We start from the raw sequence: 13,061 nt of genomic DNA on the forward strand, positions 1-13,061 counted from the left end.
CACGATGAGTCGGGTGTGTCTTGACCTCCGCCAAACCCGACTCACCGAACCCCTAGGGTTCGATCGAACCCAGATTAAGAACCACTGGTTTAGTTCAATGTGCCAAAGCTAGGTGCATTTTTTCAATTAGAGATGTGCAAACTTATTCCACCAAAAAACTAAAAGGGTGAAGTCGGGCCACTTTGACATTATTTTTAAAACGGCAAAAAAACATGGATTTGTGTTATTAGTATAATAATTTTAGCTCTTTAACTTTACATTGCGTCTTTTTGCTCCATTGTATTTCTACAATATGCATGGCAGTAATAAACAGACTGCATTCTGTAAATAGCTTCCAGGACACATGTTGGACACCACACAGTCAATATTATTTTCGTTAGCTGTCGAACAGAAAATGACATTCGTGAACAGATGAATAATCAAGCAAGTTGTCATAGAAAAGTACAAATTTTATTTTTTATTCTTTACAAAGGACTGTTTACCCAAGTTTTTTTAAACAAAAATATAACAGCTTCTCATTGACGTAGACTTGAAAAATGACACACAAATGTAAAAAAAAATGCTTGTCACCAAAGAAAGTACAAAAAAAGAAATGGAAAGACTGAAAAGCAGATCACAAGAAACAATGTTAAATTGTGTCAAAGCAAAGAGCGTACTTAAAAATAATGGAACTTCCTCGTCGTGGTTCCAGGCAGTAGAGGAAAGGAAGTGCTTTAAAACAAAAAGCTCACTGAAGGTCTTCAGTGCTGCGATACAAGTACAAACTTAATGGTTGGAAAGTGTTTTTCTGAAATAAAAAGCCATCCACCTTAAGTTCAAAGTGATGTGACTTGACTTTAGGCTGCAGCTTCACATTTGACAAAAATCTCCCCATCCTTTGACACGATTAACAACCCTCTTTACCTCGCATTGTATGGAAAAAAAAAACTAGTCTAACCGGAAGGAACATTGATGTCAGGTAGTGATCAGTGTCCACACTCAATCACTTTTTCACGCTCCACATGTTTGTCATAACAGAGAAAATGCCTGCAGTACATCACAGACAACACATTAGTAACATGCATTCAGTCTGAAACAAAACAAGAGATGAAAAGACACAAATCCAAACATGGAATGGAATGTTTACAGCATCAACTTGTGTTTGTGAATAAAAGCAAGCATTTCCAGTTCAAACGGGGAAAAAAAGAACAGGATGAGTGTCACAACGTGAGGTGACTTGTTTTGGAGAGATGGGCAGTGCTCACATGGGGTTATTGTTGCGTTTAATTCCAATCTTGATATGTAACCGATCAAGACGTGTTGTACATCAGTGATTATTCTGTTCCAGCACAACCAAACACATTGCATTAAGTGGAAATGACTTCTGCCATGTTAAAAAAGTAATCAGCTCACCGCTAGTCGGCTGAGCAGCACACTGGCAAACAGCACCTTATAAGAATAATTACATTCTTTGATATAAGCGCGTCACATATATACTGTAGGTGTAACACACACACACCTATTAGCGGTGCATAGAATCCTTCACCTCGTGTATACATGGACTGAAGATGCAATTGCATAAATAGCAAACACTCAAGTGCATAGTCACTAAAAACAACAAATCAAGATTAGAAGTTGCAACTGGAAGTCTTTGGTGGACAACAGGAAACCGTCATGCAAATTTCTTTTTTAAGATTGAATCCTCATTTCATAGCTTATAAAAAAAGGACTATAATTGAATCAGTCAGGTTGTCTGAGATTGAAAAAAGCCCACCAGTCATTACCAGAACACTGGTGAACACTTGCTTCATGCCAGCAGCTGTGGACTCCAGCTGACAGACCACAAAACCCATCAAGGTGTCCTGCTCCTTGTTTACCTAACAAACATCCAATTTTAAGTTAATCTCATGAGAAACGTTCAGTAACCCTGACAGGACGTACGTATCCAAAAACACTTAAGAGACCGTCGATGTTCCAATAGCTTATTTCTAAGGGCTTAAACAGACTTTGACATAATTTCATTTAGTATCACTCCTGTAATCAAGCCTGCCTGACATGCCTTCACTTTTACTTTTAGCTGTGTTTTGAATTTGGAACTAAAAAAAAAAAATCAGCAGAAACATGACCAAGACTTAAGATAGGAATAATTGCAGCTCCCTTATTTCAAATCAAACAAGTCACAAGCTGCTGCTTGTTGTGTTGTTACATTCAGTTCTGTTATAAATGAAAGCATGAATTTGCGGCACAAAAAAAATAAAGTCAGCGCGATGGCCGACTGACACAATATAAACAATATGGAGGACGGAGGATAAGCGGCAGCCTTAAGAAGCCCCGCACGGCCTCCTCTGCACGCTGACCACTCCTAGTTTTCAATCAGACAATTTACACTAGATGACAGAGAAGAGCTTCACTACTGGAAGTCAAGAGTTTGGAGAGCCTTTTTTAAAGTAGTCAAGCTTCTGGATGGAATCTTACAGTGAGATGGTGTTTTAAGTGTTTGTAAGTTCACGCCACGATCAGTTCATTGAACAGTCCTCTCCCTCTGTATCCGTGTCTGTGTCCGAGCAGGCGGTGTCCATGGCGACGTGGGCGGGGCTAACAATGACGGCTCGTCTCTGCTCCTCCTCTGCGCTCGCTCGTCTCTCCTGAGTGCGCTCGATGTGATGGATGGCCTGAGAGGACGACATTGCGCGTCACGGCAAATATTCAAAAAACCTTGCAACTTAAACGCACTGACCAAAATATTAGGTACATCTATTGAGTAAAAAGGTAAAATGTTGGGTTATGAATGTTAATAAGATTGTTTTATAAAAGCTGTTTCCAATATTTTAGTTGTATTATTAAGCTACCGTATTTTTCGGAGTATAAGTCGCTCCGGAGTACAAGTCGCACCGGCCGAAAATGCATAATAAAGAAGGAAAAAAAACATATATAAGTCGCATTTTTGGGGAAATTTATTTGATAAAACCCAACACCAAGAATAGACATTTGAAAGGCAATTTAAAATAAATAAAGAATAGTGAACAACAGGCTGAATAAGTGTACGTTATATGACGCATAAATAACCAACTGAGAACGTGCCTGGTATGTTAACGTAACATATTATGGTAAGAGTCATTCAAATAACTATAACATATAGAACATGCTATACGTTTACCAAACAATCTGTTACTCCTAATCGCTAAATCCCATGAAATCTTATACGTCTAGTCTCTTACGTGAATGAGCTAAATAATATTATTTGATATTTTACGGTAATGTGTTAATAATTTCAAACATAAGTCGCTCCTGAGTATAAGTCGCACCCCTGGCCAAACTATGAAAAAAACTGTGACTTATAGTCCGAAAAATACGGTACATGGCAATAGTTTTACAGCAACACACAAAATGAATGCCTCTCAACGGCGTGAATTAAAACTGTTTTTGTAAAGGCATTTTTTTTTCTTCCATACAGCGTTTACGCTAAATAGTTAGATTGTGTTTTTCTGCCTGAGCTAAAAATAAAAAAAAATAAAAAATGCTCACCTGCACGATGGTGTCCAGGTTTTGTCTGGACGTGGACACGGTGCCGGTGTGGACAGCTGAGCTCATGGTTACCACGTTGACATGGTGATGGGGTTGCTGGGTTAGTGCTGGTGCTGGGACGATGACTGTTGGGTGGTGAGTTGAGGCGAGGGCAGTGGGAGGAGTCAACACCTGGACACGCAGAAGTTAATGTAAAGGCTGAGTGTTCTCAATGTCAGGTCAATTTCAATTTACATTGCATTTACAATAAACTCATTTGTATTTTGCATTGCTTGAGTTGCTGGACTACAGATGGTTTGTTCAGGTATGAGTGCGAGTGCGCAAGACCAACCTTTGGACTTTGAGGTTGTCTGTCTGCGGCCTGGATCTGCTGCAGCCTTAACAGCGTCTGACTCTGGAGGTGTGCCTGCTCTTCCTCCACCTGTTGGGTGATCACCTTGAGACGCTCCGGGTGCAGCTGTGTGTCCAATGAGCGCACCTGCAACCACACCATGTAAGCAACTATTACTTGTGCCCGTGCACGTAATAAATATGACTTTTTTTAGTTTGACGTGTAAAAGATACCGCTTATTAAATGCAGACAATGCAATCCTGCAATGCCACACTAAATATTTTCAATTCAATACCAGACTTGTTCAGTTAGCAAATGAACAATGGGAGCCTCTAGTTTTCTTTTCTCACTTCCTGGTTTAAGTCTAACCTGCTTTTCTGGAAGATTAGCTGATGTGCTGGTGAATTTGACACCAAAACCGCTGAGTGGTGGATCCGTTTACCTGCTCCTCCAGCTGCATGCGAGCAGAACGTTCTCGGTCCAGCTGCTGACGCAACTCCAGCATTTCTCTCCTCAGCTCCTCCACCTTCTCCTCGTCCAAGATGTCGGGAGAACCGATGCCTTCATCTTTCTCCTCTGCTCGCCGCCTCTTTGGTGAGGAACCGTTGAACTCCTGGAGTGGGGACCATGGTAACAACAGTCATACATCAAAGACTATCCAAACTTAGTAAGATCAATACAGTGCCAATCAAAAGTTTAGAGATTCTTATGTTATTAAATAAGGTGTCTCCAAACTTGACGGGCACGGTCCACATTAGGGATGTCCCGATCCGATATTGATATCGGAAATCAGTCCAATATTAGCCAAAAAAAGTGAATATCGGATTTTATCGGACTGAATCTAAAAACTCTGATATAAGCGCTCTGATATAAGCTGTCCATTTACCGCTGCAGCACGTCTATAATAGGTGACTCTGGTTTGATCACACTCCAACACAGTAGGTGGCGGCAATGCCCCTTAATTAATGTTGGTGCCGGCCGCGGAAGAAGAGCATCTCTGATCCAGCATGCACAGCCCACGTGATCACAACAACGACAACGCGTGTGCTTGCAGCAAAGTGTAGTGATGTCGGCTGTGTGGAAGTATTTTAACCTAAACTTGGACAAAGACGTTGCCGCTAAATGCAACATTTGTCAGGCGCAAGTGTCCCGTGGAGGGACAGAACCGGGAAGGTTCAATACAAGCAACCTCATCGCACATTTGAAAAAACACCACTAAAAAGAACATGAGGATTTTCGCGAGAGCAGCAAGGCGAAGCAACAAACCTCTGGCTCGCTTCAGCAACCCACGCTGGCCGAAAGCTTTGCAAGACGTGACAAACTACCACGGGACAGCAAAAAGGCAATGGCCATAACAGAAAAGATAGCCCAGTTTATTGTGCTTGATGACCAGCCCCTGTCGGTGGTGAGTAATGTCGAGTTTAAACGCTTAATGGAGCACCTCGAACCTCGCTACATTATTCCTAGCCGCCACTACATTGTAGACAAAACTATACTATCCAACATATGCTGACAGTAAAAAAATAACTGAAGTGAACTTGAATTGTTTGCACTTTAAAAAGTTTTTTTTTTTTAAATTGGATTTATTTAGGTTATTTTTCAGGGTCTTCCAATTTATTCTATTCAATTGTATAATTATGTTGTATTAGTGGTTATTTTGCACTTTAAATATAACATTTTGTTTTTATTGGATTTGTTGAGGTAATACTCTTATGTTGAAGGTTAAAATTTATGTAACCAATTGGTTAATAATAAATGGGTCCGTTTTTCCTATACCTACTCTTGCTGACTATTGTTTTCTGTTTTAACACTACAACATCGGTAACAGTAACATCACTTTATCAAGCCTTTTCTAACATTCCACACAACAAAATAAGGAATAAATATATGTATGATTCGTGCCTATATCGTATCGATATCGGTATCGGCCAATACTCAAGGCTAAAATATCGGTATCGTATCGGAAGTGAAAAAGTTGTATCGGGACATCCCTAGTCCACATACTTGAGTTATCAATACCTGGATGAAGCGTTTGAGTTGGTTGTTCTGTGACAAGAGCTGTGTCTTTTCCTGCTCCAAAGCAAATATGTAGTCTGCTGTCTGTTGCAAGATGGCAGCCTGCAGAGATGAACCCAAAAGATAAATGAACAGGGAACCAAATCACGATATTCATTAAAAGCCCAAAATTGTGCACAAGCTGTCACCTTGCTGAGTTTCTCCCCATCTGTGTGAGGCAGGAGGGTTTTGAGGGACTGGAAGCCAGCGTTGATGCTCTGCATGCGTCGCCGCTCGTTGCTGTTGGCGATTTCACGGCGGATTCTTCTCTCCTGGTCTTGTGCGGTCTCTGGACTGAAGGGGATGTTAGCCAGGCTGAAAGAACATCACATGACGACAGGGGTGAGGAGTTTATTTGTATTACAAGTGACAGATGTATCACCACAGACAATGCATCCATCCTGGTTGACAAAACAGCAACAATAAAATATACTGGCCAAGTCAGACACTAAAAATAGCAAAAGCATTCCAGCCTAACTTTACCACGGTTAAGTCTTGACCTCACATTCTTCAGCCTTTACTGCCAAGAGGTCACTAAGTATAAATGAACTTTGTACGCCGTAAACCACCTAAAGCAAGCCTGCTGTCGTACACCATTTAACCCAAATAAAGTGGCGCTAAAGAGGACTGCAAGCCTAATGAACAAACCAGTAGAACTTGATCTGACTGTTTATAAAATGTACAACAGACAGAAACCAGCTTGAGTGAGTTAAATTAGGACACGTTCATTGTGGGTGAGAAACCACACTCATTCATAGATTGCTAAAGAGAATGTGTGACTTTGTGGTTACGACTGCGTTGTCTGGAAAAATTAAAGCGTAAAAATCACTTTCATTTTACAAGATTTGACCACATTTATATATATTTTTTACAGTCGTGGTCAAAAGTTTACATACACTTGTAAAGAACATAATGTCATGGCTGTCTTGAGTTTCCAATCATTTCTACAACTCTTATTTTTTTGTGATAGAGTGATTGGAGCACATATTGTTGGTCACAAAGAACATTCATGAAGTTTGGTTCTTTTATGAATTTATTATGGGTCTACTGAAAATGTGAGCAAATCTGCTGGGTCAAAAGTATACATACAGCAATGTTAATATTTGCTTACATGTCCCTTGGCAAGTTTCCCTGCAATAAGGCGCTTTTGGTAGCCATCCACATGCTTCTGGTTGAATTTTTGACCACTCCTCTTGACAAAATTGGTGCAGTTCAGCTAAATGTGTTGGTTTTCTGATATGGACTTGTTTCTTCAGCATTGTCCACACGTTTAAGTCAGGACTTTGGGAAGGCCATTCTAAAACCTTCATTTTAGCCTAATTTAGACATTCCTTTACCACTTTTGACGTGTGTTTGGGGTCATTGTCCTGTTGGAACACCCAACTGCGCCCAAGACCCATAAATGTAGAGTATAAATGTCTCATGATATTAAACAATTGCCCCTTTGTTGGATTATTATCATTTTTTTTATCAACAAACTGATGGAAAGCCTGTTTTGGCATCACATAGGTATTAAAGTTAAGCTATGTTAGAATTTATTTCAAAAAGGATTACGACGACCAACAAAAAAATTGCTTATTGCATCAAGTAATGAAACAATACTCAGTTAAAAAGAACCTTAACTGCATGTATTACCTTTTTTTTCTGTCAAAAATTGAAATTCAAGCAATACGAAGTGTCTTATTTTCAAGATTTTGCAGGCCACATAAAATGAGGTGGGCCCCGGCCTTAAGTTTGACATTTATGTATGTGGAATCGAATCATAAAAAGACTCATAAAACAACTCAAAACAATATATCAACCGGGGTCCCAAGCACATGGGGTCCACTGGGCAAATGTATAACGTCTAACTACCCACACACTCTTATCAAAAATGCAAAATGGTTTAATCCACTTTGATGGCAACAGACCTAGCTTGGAACCCTTCACACAACACAGACATCATAACATCATCAAAGCTCACCTTTAAGCATTCACACAAAGTACCAACATTTTGGTACAAAGATATGGTAATAAAAGAAAGTTAAAAAAACATTGTAAATCTATATGTGGCAGCATCGGGAAAAGTTATGTACAAGTTCCACTTTTGCATCTCATGGCCTATTACTGTGATGCGTTCAAGGACCCTGGTTTAAAGTTAGAAACAGAGGCAACAGTAAGGTTTTAGAAACAGGAAGGCTTAACCCCCAGGAGAAGCACTAATAATATTATAATGATAATTATAATGTATTCTGTATTACCCATTGATGATAATTATACACGATCCAGTTAATATTTACTTTACACTAAAGTGATGAAAAACTTGACATATTTATGACCATTTTTAAATGAAAATGTCAGGTTCTGATTATTTAAAAAACAAACAAGCTTAAAAAAACTAAAATAAACAATTTGGGGCTCTTATCTAGATATGCTGCAGTTGCTGATAATGATGATAATCCCGTCTTAAAAAATAAATAAATATTTTTTTACATGTGTTTTGAAAAGCAGTTTTTCTACCAAATTCATGCAATATTTAGTTTTTAAGTAAACATATCAAGTGTGTGTGTATGTGGCGGTGACTTTGGGTTTAGGGTGGGATAGAGTCTTGTGTATGGGGGCCCCGAATTTGGTGCTATGCCCCTGCTACTTAGTAAGATATCTACAAATGATTACATTTACTATAATATATCTTTGTTTTACTAACAAGGAAGTTAAACCATCTGTATCAGCTGTGACACGGGGAAGGCTTAAATAAGCGCCACTTCTTCCTCCTTGTTGAATTGTGTAAACGTGTAACCATGTATTGTTGTTTAATACAATTTTGTAGGAATATTGTATGTAAACCAGGAGTATGGAGATCATTTAGTTTTTCATAGGAAAGCTTTTTAGACACAATTTATATGACTCATTTTTTGTTTTAATCATATGAACAGATTTTTTTTTTTACATCAAATTATGGTGATATTTGTGTCACATGACTGCAAACTTGACACCTTATTGGTTGTTTCTGAGACAGGATCGATTGCTTCATGGTGCGTTCCATTGACCTTGGAAGTCGGAGCTGGGAGTGATGCCAAATTGTGAGCGTTCAGTTACGAAGTCGGAAATCAAGATGGCCACGCATACGTAAGCTATTTTACACAACTTAGGGGATAATATGCACTCTATCTGCAACTTTCAAACACGGTGGATGAAGAAACACGGATGCTATTGCTAGCGACATAGAATGTATATACACCGCATTATTTTTTTTGTTTACACTACAGTGACTTTAACAATGCAATATATAAACATCCAACAATACATTGAATATGGTAGATTTAGTGAAGAAAAAAAATCAGACGTGCTAATAACGGATATTTTACAAGCGTATAATCACTGTTTACATCCAAAGCAGCCATCTTTGAAGCGTACACTGGGTTGGTGAGAAGGCGCTGATTTTCCTAGTCGTAAATCTGACCCCGAGGGTCGTTCTTGTTGAAATTCCGACTAAGAACTCGGATATTACGACTTATCAGTACAAATGGATCGCACCATCAATCTTAATTTACTGGAAGTGGATTCTTGAGTTTTAAAGCAACAAATTTTTCTGCACACATTTTTTTACACTGAATTGTTATACAATGAATTTAAACAAACTGAATTTTTAAACACATTGTGTTAATATTTTTTTATTGAATTAAATGTCAGGCGGCATACTGAAAACTTAACACGCAGGGGCCATGTTGGTATTTTTTAAATTTATTTTGAAAAAACAACGCTAAAAACAGACATACATACCGGTATACATATACATATACCGGTACTCCGGCTTCCTTCCACCTCCAAAGACATGCACCTGGGTATAGGTTGATTGGCAACACTAAATTGGCCCTAGTGTGTGAATGTGAGTGTGAATGTTGTCTGTCTATCTGTGTTGGCCCTGCGATGAGGTGGCGACTTGTCCAGGGTGTACCCCGCCTTCCGCCCGATTGTAGCTGAGATAGGCTCCAGCGCCCCCCGCGACCCCGAAGGGAATAAGCGGTAGAAAATGGATGGATGGATATATATATATATATATACGTACCCTCAATCATCATCCTGATGATTGAGGGTACCCCCCTCATGAAACAGGCCTGTAGAGATGAAATAGTCTTGTGATTTTTTTCCCCACACATACATATATTGCGCTCTACTACGGTATCGAGCACTATTTTTTGGATAACCTTATTAAGACATATATCTATATATATATATATACATACATACATACATACATACACGTATATATAAAAAGCTTTACAGTGATGGCCAAACTTTTCCCACTAAGGGCCGTGTACTGAAAACTCAACATGCGGGGGACATGTTGCTATATTTTTTACATTTATTTTGAAAAAACAACGCTAAAAACAGACATATATATATATATATATATATATATATATATATACAAAAAAAGCTTTACAGTGATGTCCAAACTGTTCCCACCATGGGAAAAAACTCAGCATGCTGGGACATGTTATTTTTTTTACATTTATTTTCAAAAAACAATGCTGAATACAGACACACACACACACACATATATATATATATATATATATATATAAAATCTTCACATTAATGTCCATACTGTTCCCACCATGGGAAAAAAACTAAGCATGCGGGGCCATGTTGGTATTTTTTTTAATATTTTGAAAAAACAATGCTAAAAACAGACACATATATATTAGGGCTGCAACAACTAATCGATTAAACCGATTATAAAAATAGTTGGCGATTAATTTAGTCATCGATTCGTTGGATCTATGCTATGCGCAGAGGCAATTTTTTTTCAATTTTATATAAACCTTTATTTACAAACTGCAACATGTACAAACAGCTGAGAAACAATAATCAAAATAAGTATGACGCCAATATGCTGTTTTTTTTCCAATAAAATACTGGATAGGATAGACATGTAGTTTGTCTCTTATCCGATTATTAATCGAATTAATAATCAACAGTTTAATCGATTATCAAATTAATCGTTAGTTACAGCCCTAATATATATATATATATATATATATATATATATATATATATATATATATATATATATATATATATATATATATATAAAGCTTTACAGTGATGTCCAAACTGTTCCCACAATGGGAAAAACAACTCAGCATGTGGGGCCATGTTGGTATATTTTTTACATTTATTTTTAAAAAACAATGCTAAAAACAGACATACTGTATATATAAAAGAAATCTTTACAGTGATGTCCAAACTGTTCCCACCATGGGAAAAAAACTCAGCATGCTGGGCCATGTTGATATTGTTTTTACATTTATTTTGAACAAACAATGCTAAAAACAGACATATATATTCAAAGGCGCAACTTTGAGGCAGCTTTGTGTTAATAGGTGACGAAGTGTTCTATTATTAGTATCAACATTTCCGCTTTTTTCTTTTTTAAATTTACTTTAAAGTTTTTATTGCAGCTTTTAAATCAAGTGTCATTATCTACCCAAGTGGGAAGTCATTGTTCACTGGTGTTGTTGTGGCTGTCAGGAGCTGCAGACCTCCAACATGGCCGCCGGAGGGCGCGTCGACCAGCTGGTAGCAGCAGTGAAATGTGACTCCACGCGTAGCAGCAGCAGGCCCCCTGGCACCGCGGAGAACAATGCTTTTGAGCTTTAGCGCCGAGCTAACCGCCCACGTTGGCTGTAAAAACCCCCGTGGAACGGACGCGCACGCAGTCCGACGTCGCGTCCGTGTCGGCGACTCGAGCCCCGTTCCCGTGGAAGCCTCGCGGAGGCGTGAGCGCGGTTACAAAAACGGGCACGTTGTGGTGGACGCTAACCAGTTAGCAACACGAGTTAGCAACACAACCCCGGAGCGCCCCTTTCACCACGTTACCGCCATTCTGAACTGTAACGTCCCGCAAAAGCCACGCACGAACACGGCGTGTCGGAAACCGCAATAGCGTGCTAAAAACAAACATTCATCATGGCGGTTTGTTCCCGAATCGCGACATGGCGGTGAACACGTTAACTACCACGTGCTCGACTGGGTATGCGATGTTTCGATTTCATGTTGACACATTTTAAGAGAAGCGTAAAGCCGTATCGCGGCACACATCGCGGACCATCTTGTCGGCACAGGTGGCACCGCGAACGGGACTTGGCGCACGCCTGCGAGGAGGCGCGGCGGCGCAGGTAATAATCCGCCACTTTGCACAACCTGCCAAAGTATCGCATGCTAACAGCTAGCATAGCGCGCCGAGGGGGAAGCGCAGCCGCATCCCGACTTTGTTGATGTATTCGCGCGGTAACATACCTGCACAGCCCGCCGATCACGTCCTTCTCCGTCTTCTTGAACTGCTGCAGGTTTGGGATCTTCTCTGTCGGCATCATGAAATATTCCATGCTTTCAAAGCCAACCTCCTGGAAACGTGCGCGTCGTATCCCCCAAATATGTTCCGTTCAAACGCAGAGTGGCGGCGACCTCCTCGAAAAAGCAACTCACATGCGGGGATGTGAAGAAAGTAGTTAGGAAAACAAAAGTTGTCCACAGCTGATGGGGTTCCCTCCAATGCGTGTATGCTGTTGTGTGTGTGTGTGTGTGTGTCTTCTCGCCTCCGCCTACTACGTGTTTGTGTGTATGTCTGTTGCCTCCGCCTACTCCGTGGATGTGTGCGTGCGTGCGCGTGTGTGCGTGCGCGCAGCTGATCTGTGCGAGGCGGGAAACAGCTGGTTGGAATCAGCCTACTTCCGGTATGGCGAACAAACAAGTGAGGCGAGCAGAGAGGGAGTCGTTGTGTAAGTTCACTGACGGCGTTTAACACCGAATTGTTCGACGTTCGCTATTATTATTATTCGTATTTTGAGAACTCGCATTCTCTGTTGTGGATATTTGTTTTGGGCCTTTTGACAGTTAAACATTTCGGGAAAAATAGCCCGGTTTTAGCAAATACAAGTGTTTAGGTACGTGACTGCAAAATACCTCAAAGCAATTGACTCAATTTTAAAGACCTTGGAAAAAAGCTTTCATATGATACTTGAGCAATTGTGATAGGCCAAATATAAGGGGACTCTTTTTTTTAAGTTAACACTTTAAAGCCCAAATCACTAAGTCAGGGGTATTCAAACTGCGGCCGAATCCGGCCCGCCAGCGTCCAAAGTCCGGCCTGTGGGAAGCCCCAAGTTAAAACATTTTTTTAAAA

At 39.9% G+C, this 13,061-nt stretch overlaps 2 protein-coding genes across 2 annotated transcripts in view; one reads left to right on the forward strand and one right to left on the reverse strand.

Moving 5' to 3' along the window:
* wdr19 (WD repeat domain 19) overlaps positions 1–3,521 on the forward strand; it is a 42,543-nt gene extending 39,022 nt beyond the window's left edge. The window contains exon 36 of the mRNA XM_061922733.2: positions 2,548–3,521. The gene's annotated coding sequence lies outside the window, so the exon portion shown is untranslated. The remainder of the gene's footprint in view (positions 1–2,547) is intronic.
* On the reverse strand, positions 919–12,602 carry LOC133570080 (transcription factor AP-4-like). The gene is made up of 7 exons (XM_061922734.2): positions 12,176–12,602; positions 6,040–6,205; positions 5,855–5,953; positions 4,278–4,448; positions 3,836–3,982; positions 3,505–3,675; positions 919–2,651 (listed from the first exon to the last, which is right to left on the reverse strand). Exons 1-7 carry the CDS (start codon positions 12,262–12,264, stop codon positions 2,496–2,498), a joined length of 999 nt encoding a protein of 332 aa, XP_061778718.1. The 5' UTR covers positions 12,265–12,602; the 3' UTR covers positions 919–2,495.
* Positions 12,603–13,061: the final 459 nt, after the last annotated feature.

The sequence above is a fragment of the Nerophis lumbriciformis genome, linkage group LG27 (assembly GCF_033978685.3).
Source record: "Nerophis lumbriciformis linkage group LG27, RoL_Nlum_v2.1, whole genome shotgun sequence".
Lineage (NCBI taxonomy): Eukaryota > Metazoa > Chordata > Actinopteri > Syngnathiformes > Syngnathidae > Nerophis > Nerophis lumbriciformis.

What these genes read in the sequence shown, in the direction of transcription:
- LOC133570080 (XM_061922734.2), bottom strand. Translation starts at nt 12,264, where the DNA reads ATGGAATATTTCATGATGCCGACAGAGAAGATCCCAAACCTGCAGCAG. An exon ending in AACTCAAACGCTTCATCCAG is followed by an intron (nt 4,449 to 5,854) that starts GTATTGATAACT and finishes TCCCCACTCCAG; the next exon opens with GAGTTCAACGGTTCCTCACC. An exon ending in ACCTGGACACCATCGTGCAG is followed by an intron (nt 2,652 to 3,504) that starts GTGAGCATTTTT and finishes TCGTCCTCTCAG; the next exon opens with GCCATCCATCACATCGAGCG.